General features: G+C 38.9%; 1 protein-coding gene across 1 annotated transcript; it reads right to left on the bottom strand.

Annotated features, from left to right (window-relative positions):
* Positions 1-287: 287 nt before the first annotated feature.
* On the bottom strand, positions 288-9,440 carry coro1b (coronin, actin binding protein, 1B). The gene is made up of 12 exons (XM_067523739.1): positions 9,294-9,440; positions 9,050-9,184; positions 7,250-7,455; positions 7,035-7,157; positions 6,329-6,458; positions 3,706-3,887; positions 3,478-3,597; positions 2,805-2,909; positions 2,542-2,687; positions 2,289-2,346; positions 1,797-2,135; positions 288-1,706 (listed from the first exon to the last, which is right to left on the bottom strand). The coding sequence occupies exons 3-12, from the start codon at positions 7,451-7,453 to the stop codon at positions 1,584-1,586; spliced, it is 1,530 nt and encodes a 509-aa protein (XP_067379840.1). The 5' UTR covers positions 7,454-7,455; positions 9,050-9,184; positions 9,294-9,440; the 3' UTR covers positions 288-1,583.
* Between the last annotated feature and the right edge of the window lie 2,633 nt (positions 9,441-12,073).

Raw genomic sequence — 12,073 nt, 5'->3', positions numbered from 1 at the left:
GGCCATAAGTTTATGTGTGCAATGTCTTCTGAACATTTATAAAGAAAGACTAATTATCTAACAACACACATCAGAAATGCTGTTATAAAATGTGAGAAATTTCAAGGGCGTTGCATTAAGGCTTTAAGGCAGTGAGTTTTGTGAGTCTATTTGGTTGAATCAGTTGGTTTGCACATAGTTAACACACTCAACAGGTACCCTATTTAAACTTTACCTATAAAAAGACAAAAAATACATGACCATAAGCAGAACATTTTTTGGAGAAAAATAAAATGCTTTTGCATTAGTACAAAGGAGGAATGAATGTTTAATGATTTTTCACAATGTAGTCTCATTGAAGCTGCTACTGGTTTTACAGTTAGTGTCAAGAAATTTAAATTCCCTAAGTGACTAAGGGATTAGAATCATTATTACACAATTATTGAATGAATGGCATGTAACAGATAAGTTGCTTGAATAACGCATTTATATGTAATAAAAAACAAAAACAAAAACAAAGGAGACATGTGTTAACACCAATACAAGTGCAAATGCAAACTGTAGAAAATGTTTTACTTTTCTTTGAAACTTCCTCTTCCTCATGGCAGCAACAAAAAGTTGAACTGCTCATTTAAATATATCTAGAAAGTTGTAGTGAAACAACAAATTAAGTTTTTTTATGTGCTGTATATAGCACAACTCACTTATACAGTAGTTCTGAAACACAAAATGCTTAGCTGAACGTGTAAAAGCTTACTTATGATTGGACAAATATCTTGCCTCATGACCGTACAAGAACCTTTACAAAGCCAATGTTCACGCCTGACAACATCAGGTACTTAATCACAAGATTTGCATTTTCGTTGACAGCAAATACTACACTGAATCACGATACACACAAATACTTAGCTACTTTCATCAGCTGTCATTCACAAAGTTTTCACTGTCAAGAACATAAACTCTGTACCAGAAGATTTACCCTTCTCTGTTTTTTTTACTTTTCTACAATAAAGTGATTAAAAAAGTTACACAATGGGTTAGCAACTCTGATGTGACATCACAGTTTAGCAGCTTTTACTACCTGATTAAAATAGCCCTAATGGTAAATGTATGAGTGCTTCAGAAAAAAAAAAAAAAAAAGTATAATAGAGGTACTTAATCACTTTGCTATAGTGCGTCAACCTTTATTAACTTTCATATAATGCTAATAGTACTTTACGCATTAGTGTAAGCAACTCATTCAAAGCCCTTTATATGGCTGGACTATAGATTTTGCAATGCTCAAAGCTGCACCATATTCCCCATGAAATAGCTGCTACATTACCTCCTTTCACACACAAAAAAACGTTCTCGCAGTGTTATGTTTCTCTACACAGATGACACCCCCCTTCTCAAGCACACCCTAGAAAACAATCACAGAAACACACTTGTCTGGATTTTCAAAATTACACAATAGTTGACCTGGTGGTAAGCCACTTTGATTTACAGTTAGCTGTTACTCTAGACTACATTTTCCACAGCTTAAGGTACTGCTGACTCGGGTAAGGCTATGGTCTATGGATTTAGCAAAAACGCCCTCTTAATGTAGTGAATCTCCTGTGTCCTCATACATCTCCATCTTCAATCCGAGCCAGCTGCCTTTCCAGTATTTCAATTCTCTGGCTCTGAGCGAGCACGACAGCGCGCAAGGCTTTCATTTCTGTTAACAACTCATTTAGCAAGTCGTCCTGAGAGAAAGGAGAGAAACAGCAAGTGAAAAATCACCTCTGAGCATGAAAACGTTAGTGAGGTCAGCGGTTTTCATTTTGTCAACTGACCTCTTTCTTTGGCCTCTCAGTATTTCCATCCGTCTCTCTCGTGGCTGCTCGGGGTAGTGGCATCTCTTCTTCTGCGTCCTTGGAAGCAGAGGTATGAGTTGGTGGGGGAGCTGTTGCGTTGGCAGCTGAAGGGGGGGCAGACCCAGTCCCAGAATCCTGTGAGACCAACTTGGGCTTGCTCCTGAGGGTGTCTCTGTGTTTGGATGGGGGAGCAGTGTACCCGCCGCTCAGGGAGACCAACAGTGGTGGTGCATCCTGCCCAGCGATCCATTCGTCAGCTAGGAGAGCTGGCTCTAAGCCAGCTGTATCTGGGTAGAGGTCTCCCTGAAACAGATCTGACTGGAAAGGCATGATGGAAATGACGTGAAAACCTTTTATTAATCATTTATGTTCTGGGTACCAGGAGGGCTTGCAAATTTAAGTTAGGGTCACATAAACAAATTTGTTGTTTGTTTTGTTAATGATTATTTATGCATTTAAAGATTTGGCTACCTTTCGTGGTACAGTCATAGAGATGGGCTCCACCTTCCTTTCATGGAGTTTGTAAAACCTACAAATGAACAGGAATTTACTAAAAAAGTATAGTTTATTAACTGCCTAACCAACAGCCCGCTGTAATCGTTAGCCAATATTCAAACAGAAGTATTTGTGCATATAGTGGAGACTATTTTCAGTTGCGAATTAATAGAAATCAGAAATCAATAATCAAGAGGGGAAAAAAAAAGACTGAAGATACTTGTCTTACCTGGCAATTTCACACTTATTGACATCCACTCCTCTTTTGCTCAGGAAGCCTGCCCCTCTCTGAGGCTCTTTGCTGCTATACAAGCTGAGGAAGTGAACATAAGGGGATTCGTCCGTCACCTCAAAATATCGGATCGTGCAGTCTCCCTGAAAACCAGTAGATATATTAATTAGAAGGATGAAAAACACATTTAAAATAAAATGATGCTAAAAATAACCAGTTTAATATTTATTCAAATATTTATTGTCATACAATGGTAATACCTTTCCAAACAGGTAGATCATGTTTGTGTCCGGGTCATAAAATGGTAAAAGAACACCATTACTTGTATCCATCTCCTGCACTGCCATTGGCTCAGACAGATCATTCTGTGAAACAAACCAAATAAAATATTTATCCTTATACTGAAATGGCATATAAGATGATGCAAACATAACTACAATTCATATTCAACGGGTACAAATGTTCTTTTATAAAGCAGAAGTAACAAAAATGGCTAAGAAGTGGATAAATAAAAGTTGTAGTAAAAGAATAAAATTATATTGGTGCAGAAGTTTGTACCACCTTAATGAATTAAGTTATTTTTTAATTCATTTCTAATCATGGAAAATTATAACAGCTAAATATTAACTAAATATAGTGTTTATGTTCATTTAAAAAAACAACAGCTTTGTTTTCATCTTTTCAATATTTTAACATAAGGGGGAAACAAACTTTTGCACTTAACTGTACATTCTAGCATTGTATTATCGCAGCAGTAATAATTACCAATGTATAATGTGTGCAATAACGTATATTTAATAAATTAAGTACATTTTCCTGATTAGACCAAAATTATTATATAGAGTACATGAGTAAATGCACTTAGTTACATTCCACTAAGCTTGTCCACAAGGTAAACAACAGCAACAACAACTATAACAAGATTAATCTTACTGTATCCCACAATGCCAGCTGTCTCTCACTCATACGGCTGAAGCCTGTTGTTAGGATCTTCCCATCAGAAAGGAACACAGCTCTCATTGATCTGGTACCATCATGGACCCTTTCTCTCACCTAGAGGAACAACAAAAGACCAATTAAGAACTAAAGTGGATGCTAAATGATGGCAATATGTAAAGACTGCAACAGGATTAATTTACTGTCAGTAAAATGTGAAATTACCTTGAGGATGGTGCCTCTGCGTGGGTCGATGACACGTAGTGCCTTGTCCTTGCAGACGGTACAGATGGCACTGCCGTCTTTATTCCAGCTGACACTGTATATTAGATCTGGGTGGGCATCAGTCAGCTGATATACAAGCTCTCCTGTGCCCACGTTCCACACACAAATGACGTTATCACAGCCTGAAGACAGAGACAACACAGAAAAGTTCACTATTTTTACTGCAGCATTAGATACAAAGCAGTTAAAGGGTGTTTTCAACATAACACAGCTAAACTGAAAGGCAAATAACAACATATAGATTTAAAGATATACATAAATAGTCAGTTCCATATGCATTTGAACCTTTTGTAACTTTTTGTTCACTGTAGCTCTGTATGGTACCACTTTTTTATGTATGTCACCTTTAAAATTAAACACCACCACTGAGTAGTGACAGTAGCTTCACCCCACAGAAACACAAACTTGGTGACTACAGATGCTGGTGTGAGTAATAAGAGATATGTATGGAAACCACTATCCAGCAGGACCTGATATTAGCCACTAATGACCATCAAGAAGGCCCGGCGGTGCTTCTACTTTCTACAGCAGCTGAACGTACACAAGTACCGCTGGTGCAGCTTTACTCAAGCATCAATCAGCCACCTCCTTCTCCGTCACTGAGGGGTTTCACTCTGCATTATTACACTACAAACAACGTGTTGTGCAGAGAAGACAGCTCTTACAGAAATCTGTGGTCAGGAAGAGAATGGGTACGGTGATGTCTGACTGGTCTTTGACCCAATTTTTATCTTGTACTTTTGTTAAATTACTAATACCCACTAATTAGTGAATAAATCTATGTCTAAAACAAATTTTACATACTTTGAACATACTTCCAACTTAAAATACCATATACTGCTCAAAGGTAATAATATTTTATATGTCACCAGTTTCAAACTGTTGTTTTATTAATCACCACCTACACTTTATAAGATCATCAATTATAAAGGTACAATAATCTTATTCAAAAAAATGCTTTATAAAACAGATTAAAGAAGGCATGCAATGTGGGCCAGTAAGTGCATAAATACTAAATGCAGAAACATAAGGAAACTGCTGCCTTGTGAACGGAATGATAAACTGGGTTTAAATAAATAAATCAGTCTGTCTGATTTACACTGTGGAGCAAGACTATAAGACCATTATGAAAGCAACAGAATAACTATAAAATACGTTGTAGAAAATATATGAAGAGACAACGAATCTTCTCTAAATTACTTAAAAAGCAGCAAACAGAGACATAAAGGAAAATATAATTTTTTTGAGGTGGGACAGAACAACGTGAACCCAGAGTACAGATTTAAAAGTAGGATTGCAATACTGCAAGAATGAATCAATGTATGTACATGTTTGGACATGTGACAGGCGTATCATGTTTGGACATGGCACACACACATAGTTCAGTTATTTTAAATAAGAGACATGTATTTTTGTGTGTTTGTCCTGCTAATAAAATCTTATATTTCTGTGCACTTGTCAGAATTTAGCAACATTTATAATACAACAAATCTGATGACAGTTCGAGGATCATTTGCTTACATTGCCAGGACTCTAACAATCAAATCTGACCAAACCACACCCACACAATCCATAAAAAGACTAGTTTGTGTGAACGTATTAACTCTTGATAAACAAGAACTAAAGTTGAAATTTTGCAAAATTTATCTGGGATTATTTCTTGGTCCGTCATAGCCATTTAATACCAGAAAGAAAATGTCTGATATGTCAACTTTTATAGAGGCTTTAATATTGTTTTGTCTTGTTTATGTAAGCAACATTATCATCCACTGAATCTGTTTCAGGCTTGATATGAATTACAACCTACGTTACATTTCTACATTTCTTTGTTATGCTTGTTCTGTAAACTGTAAAATTGTAATTACAGTCCAACAGCAAAGTGGTGCCTAGTTAATGCTTGCAATAGCAAACAGAAGAAAGAATTATCCGAAGTTGTCACTAAAAGGCTTTTGAGTGTTTAGGGTACACAAGATAATCTGGTGAATAAGTCTTCAAACTAAACTAAATCTCATGCAGTTGTAATTATTTTTCAGGTTAATCACATTGTACTTTAACCTCGTGCTGCATGCTATGAATTGCTAAGGAGAGTAATCCGATTCCTTGCTTGTATAATGTAGTAGTATCTGAACTGTCATTCAGCACCAACACAGTAAGATAAGATCTGTCTGCAACTCTCCTTCCCCTATTATAAATGAGAGTACATAATTTTTAATGTTATGATTTGTAGCACACAGGTAACACACATTTATTATTGCTGGAGCTTTGGTTTTTTGGTTGGTAAAATTTTATAAAAAACAAAAAGGTTCCTGGAATGTAACAATGGAAAATTGTATTTGTTATAAAAAAAAAAAAAACAAACTCAAGTATAACGTGTTTTGTTCACATGGTCTGTCACAACATGTCTTTTTAACCCAACGTTTTTATGGAAATGTATGTAAAACAGCATCTGAACCAGAGCAGTGTTGTTGAATGACAAGGGATTTCAGTCATAATTCAAACAGTCGTGTGGTTTTGCGTTAAAATTTCCCAAAATGTGGTACCATGATGTAAAAAATGATCTTACCGGCAGTTAGGAGGATGTTGTAGGCAGTCGGGTGCCAACTCAGGATTCCAACTCGTTTGCTGTGGCCCTCAAGGGTCACAATGGCCTCTGTCATTGGACTTGTTAGGCCCTCATCTGGGATTTGCCACACCTACATTCAACAGAAGACAGTTGGTAATGCACCGTAGCTGGATCTACATCTCAGATCCCTTTGTACAAGCTGTATTCTTGGTCAGAGTAACGAAAGTGTTCTTCTCCGCTAATCTCTGCTTTTATAAAGACCCCATGAGTGAGCAATTTGAAGCACAACCCAACTAAATAACTTTTCTCCTTGGTCTCTCCACAAGTGCTTGTTTTTTGTTTTCGGTCTTTGAATTTAATCATTTGGCAGACGTCTTTCTCCAAAGCAACTTACGAATGAGGAACACACACGCAAATTAGTGTTGCCCAAAGACACACTGGCATGTGGACTGAAGGGATTGGATTGAGCTGCTGACCCTGCAGCTTAGTCGAAGATTTCCCTTCAAGAGCACCTTAAATAATAACATTAGTCATTTTCCAAATGAATCGTATTTTTCACAAACAATATACAGATGCTTAAACCAACAACAACTTGTTCCTGTCAGCTGTGGTAGGCTAACCAATGTCACAAATGCCAGTGGGTGATATAGATAATAGTTAAAGTGTCACAAACCCACGCTGGTAAGCCTTAGAACTGTTAACCCGCCTTTACTGTGCAGTCCTCTGAAGCACTTGCAATGATACTGTCATCATGAGGAGACCACTGAATATCCAACACCGGTGCTGCATGGCCACACACTGTGGGACAGGACTGATCGATTCTGCCGCTCTGTGGGGGAAACGGAAACCATCAAATCGTTACAGCTGGCTCAAAAAAAAAGAAGCCGATCTACTGTGTATGTGGCGCAGAAATGGACAAACCTTGGTGATCGGAACAACGAGGAAGGCTCCTCCGCCGCCTGCTTCAATGATGATGGCGATGAATTTTGGGTTGACCGCACAGAGCGGACTGTCCCACGTCACGCGAGACACTCTGATGTCATCGATGCAGTGCTCGGCTTTCCACGCTTGAGCAAAAACGTGGCGGAATTTGCTCTGCCTCACCACACCTCGCCTGAAAGACATGTCTGCGGAGGAAAAACAAAGTAATTCAGCTGAAAAGTGACTCATGGAGTTAAGCTGACACATATTTGGTTGTATGTAAAATTACCAACTTTGTCAGTTTGCCATAATGCTAACTTACTTTTGGACCATATTTATGGACAATATCTTTTTAATACTGTGGCAATACTTATTTGAAATTATATGCAGACACACAAATATATTTTTAAAAATGTTTTTTCTTGTAGTGTAATATATGTGTAGTCAGAATATATCACGTTATACTGTACCATTCAATGTACTTTTGTGTTTGTGTGGGACCAATTTTTGACACGAACATTTCGTTGCGCTAAAACCAAATACTATAAAAGGAATATTTTTGAATAGAACTTTACAAAACTCAAATGTTCAACCAATAAACCAATACACCAATAAATTGTATACTTATAAAGATATACAATTACAGATTATTGCTGTGCTGACATGTAATTAATGTAAGAAAAACATTTTTGAATGTCTGGCATGACACTGAAATAGAAATGAACTATTACACATTCCTTGCTCATACAATTAATGGAAAAAACATGTAAATGCAAGCCACTAAACTTCCGTCAGTAACTGAAAGAACCATCCCTTTATTGACATATCCCTCTTTTTCTAGCTGAAAAATGCCTCTAGATGACATCACTTGGAGGAACCTTCTGTTTAGATCAGGTCAACTTTTTGCTCATACTATGGAGGTTGTAATCATAGTCAACCTACTTTTCCAGAGCTCCTCCAGATGACATCATTAAACTACTTATAATGAAAAACTCCTCAGGGTCATCCATAGAACCGTTTCAGCTAGAAGTAGAGAGATATTTTAATATAGGGAAGTCAGAAGGAAGTTGAAAATCATAAATGTACATTTACACCCTAATGTATAGAAAGCAAGTTGAAATTTGGTTAAGTTGCCTTTTAATGTACCTTAAAATGTAAACAAGTGTACTATGTTAAGTACTTAAATAATACCACATTCTACTATTTTATTGTGTATTCAGTGAAACCCCAACATCTTAAGACTGTCAGCAGAAAAAAAAAAAGAATTAGGGCTGTCAAAACAACAGGCAAATTCTTTCCCACTGGGAGTCTGTCCGGAAAAGTCCAGTCAGGCTTCAGTGGACAAGAGGGCATGATCCGCCCAAACATGCTGAGGCAGTGGGGGGGGGGGGGGGGGGGGGGGGGGCTGGGCATCCAGTTAATGCTTCACTCACCAATACTTTACAGTGCTCAAATCCAAAAACTATGCGTTGTGGTGTGAGAAATATAAACCCACCAAATCCACGCTGTTGACTACAGCGTAGTACAACACGGTGGAGATATTTAGGTCAGCGCTGCTATAAGGAGTTTCCCCCATTGTGTAATAATGTTCTGACATTTTACTGTGCTCTAAAAAAAAAAAAAATAGCCACATTGCAATCTCACACCATGAGTCGTTTCTATTGTTGTCTGCACGCAGTGTGAACAGATTTGGTTTGTCAGAAAGCAGCTACCATAAGCAACAAAGGACGTGTGGTTATGCGTAGTTAGCTGCACATTTCAACATAACCACAAGGTGTTTTAACAAGCACAATGTCATACCTGCTGGATCTTGATTAGGTCTCTTAATTGGAAAAAGGACGGCCGAACCAGACTGTGTGTCAAGAGAATAATTCGCCGCCAGCAGTAGTAACTTAATCCGGTGTCCAGGAAGTCGTTCACGTCGATGGCGCAGACCTAAAACAAAACATGACCATCAGACATAAAGATCCGTGCCAAATGCTACATTTCCAGCTCCCGTTGCTTCGTCACTCATCGCGCATGTCCGCTACACTAAAAGACCAACCTGACGGAGCATGTAAACATCTCGAGGAGGTGGAGCCCGGCCGGAGGTGATGGTGTGGGAATGAGATGCAGACGAAATCCAACCCTTGGATCGAGCAGAACACTTCCGCTCAGGACAGGATGCATCAAAGACACAGAGGACTCAAGAGGGACATCGCCCTTTCCTATCGACTACACCGGATGTAGGCGCACATTCAACGAATTGGCTCCTTTAAAGTGATGTGAAACCGGCTGTTGTTATTTTTTAATTGTCCGACTTCACCACAGTGCGCATTGGTGAAACACAGGTAGAGTGTCCGCATGCCCAGTTCGGCTGAAGGGACAATTTACCTTCACTACACTTATTTAAAAACTTAAGCTACTGGACACATTAAGAATTTTATATATAAAACACACAGATGAAATATGATGCTTTGTTATGAATAAAACTTCAAAACAGAAAACACATTTGCGTGTGAACTGACAAAACAATTAAGGGGTAACTGTTTTTTTATTCTCTATATGGTCTTATTTTTCTTTTATAAAAATAAGAAATATTAGAAATATTAAGCTAAGTAATGTAATACAATTACAACAGCTTAAATTAAGTGTTTAACACACTTGGAAAGAATTTGGGAGATGATGCTTTGTTATAAATTACACTACACTAAATACAACTACTACTGTAACTAACAGGTGAACTGACAAAAACGTAATAAGCAATTCTTTCTTGATCTTCATGCAAACTGCCCATTATTGGACGGTTCCAACTAGGACAGAAGTTGGCCCAAATAAAGCTCCATCATGCAGACTCTTACAGCAATTCCAATTTTAAAAAAAGAAAACTCGTAACTGTACATCATATAGGGCACATAAGTAATGTTTAATGCACGACCTGTTATGTTTTATTGCCACATGCACTACAGCAAATCAGTGGTCACCATTTGTATGAGCTAACCAAGGGTTTCCTCAGTTTTGGTTTTATGTATGTAGTATGTAGTGTGTATTGGGAACTGTACTGTATTGTGTTATGTTTCTGTGTACTATATAACTTTGACAGTTTGCCTTTGATAGTTGCCTTTGTAGTTTACTTTTTAAGTTTGTTGTGCAGTTGTCAAGGAAAAGGGTTTGTGGCAAGAGAGCAGCTCAGCTACTGAAGGGAGCAGACGTGACGGTAGCTGGAGCAGAGGAACTGACTACAAGGTGGTGTGGACCTCAACAAGGTAGAAGAAAAAGCTTCAGTGTGTAGCTGTGGAATCACACGGTTTCTCATAGAGTTCAGTGAGTTCAGCCATACTTTGAGAAACTTGTTTGATGAAACTGTTTGCGAATGTGCTTGTGAGATCATCGGCTAAGTTGAGAAGCAAACACAATAAATGTTCAGTGTTCGTCATACCACGATCTCTGGAGTGAAGTTTTTGCTGGAGCGTTAGATTCGTCATTTTCGAGAAAGATTGCCTCTACATTAGTAAGAAACCTTCTGTGCACGGGCTAAACACTACTCAGTGGATGATGGAAGGAGAAGTTTATCCAGCGGTTGATCCAGACAGCGTGGAGAGATGAAAGGCAAAGCCAAGTCTCAAGGCCATGGAGAATGCTTGGGGACTTGGGTTGTGACAGTGAATGTCACAGTCGTAGAAAGCACTGATAATATGCAAAGGTTGGTGGAGTACTACTCACCATGGACACGCTTAAAGCGGGCTATAGTGTGACTTTTGAGGTTGAAAGATATGCTTCTAACATCGTCCAGAAGGAAGAGGGAGTTGTTATGAAATATTACCCAAGATATTCACCTTCAAGGGTAAATGCCGAACTATAAAACACGATAGGGTGAATGGTTTGATCCCCGGCCTTGGTTATATGTCGAAGTGTCCCTGGGCAAGACACTGAACCCCTAACAGCCCATTCCCCTCCCCAGCAGTGCAGTGCCGGTCCAAGCCCGGTAGAAATTGGGGAGGGTTGGGTCAGGAAGGGCATCCGGCGTAAAAACTGTGCCAAATCAACATGCGGACAATGATCCGCTGTGGCGACCCTGAACTCACGGGATAAGCCGAAAGGAAAAAAATAAATAAATTAACAAGAAGAACCTAACTTTGGGTGAGCTCTAGGAAGCAGAGGTTGAAATAATTCAGCTCTACTAAAAAAGGAAGCAGTGAAACGGAGCAGCCACATACATAGACTTAATCCAATGATTCAGGATGAAATTCTTCTTGTAGGCGGAGGGCTCAGCCGAGCTGCCATGCCTGAAGAATCCAAGCACGCTGCCTGTCTGGCTAAAGATCATCGGGTATCTCAGCTTATACTGGAGGACATCCATGAACAGGTAGGCCATGGTGGTCGCAACCATGCGTTGTCTACCTTGCTTCAGAGATCCTGGATACCAAATGCAATCTCAGCAATCAGAAAGATTTCATCCAGGTGTCGCACCTGTCGAAGATTACATGAGCAACTGGGCGGCAGCAGATGGCGGACCTCCCACATAGTAGAGTTATGGTATGGTGTCATATCCACATTTATGGGTAACAGAACTGTTCACATACAGGTGGCAGCATCAATGGACAATGGATTCATTCATTAATGCACTTCGACGCTTTATTGCAAGAAGAGGTCAGGTTTTAGAAATACGTTCAGATAATGGAACAAACTTTGTTGGTGCTGAGCAAAAAATCAAGAGGTCTCTGGAAAAATGGATACATGCAAACCGCAATTTATTTCCTGGGGACATTTTGTTGATTGTTGATGAGTCAGCGCCTCGTAACTCCTGGGTGATTGGCAGGATCATCCACACAATAAAGAATAAGC

This window comes from Channa argus, chromosome 12 (genome assembly GCF_033026475.1).
Source record: "Channa argus isolate prfri chromosome 12, Channa argus male v1.0, whole genome shotgun sequence".
Classification (NCBI taxonomy): Eukaryota; Metazoa; Chordata; class Actinopteri; order Anabantiformes; family Channidae; genus Channa; species Channa argus.
This window is presented reverse-complemented; position numbering and strand designations above follow the sequence as displayed.

Coding starts and splice junctions, on each gene's coding strand:
- coro1b (XM_067523739.1), bottom strand. CDS start 7,453: ATGTCTTTCAGGCGAGGTGTGGTGAGGCAGAGCAAATTCCGCCACGTT. Junction 7,158..7,249: donor TCGTTGTTCCGATCACCAAG/GTTTGTCCATTT, acceptor TTTCCCCCACAG/AGCGGCAGAATCGATCAGTC. Junction 2,347..2,541: donor AATAAGTGTGAAATTGCCAG/GTAAGACAAGTA, acceptor GTTCATTTGTAG/GTTTTACAAACTCCATGAAA.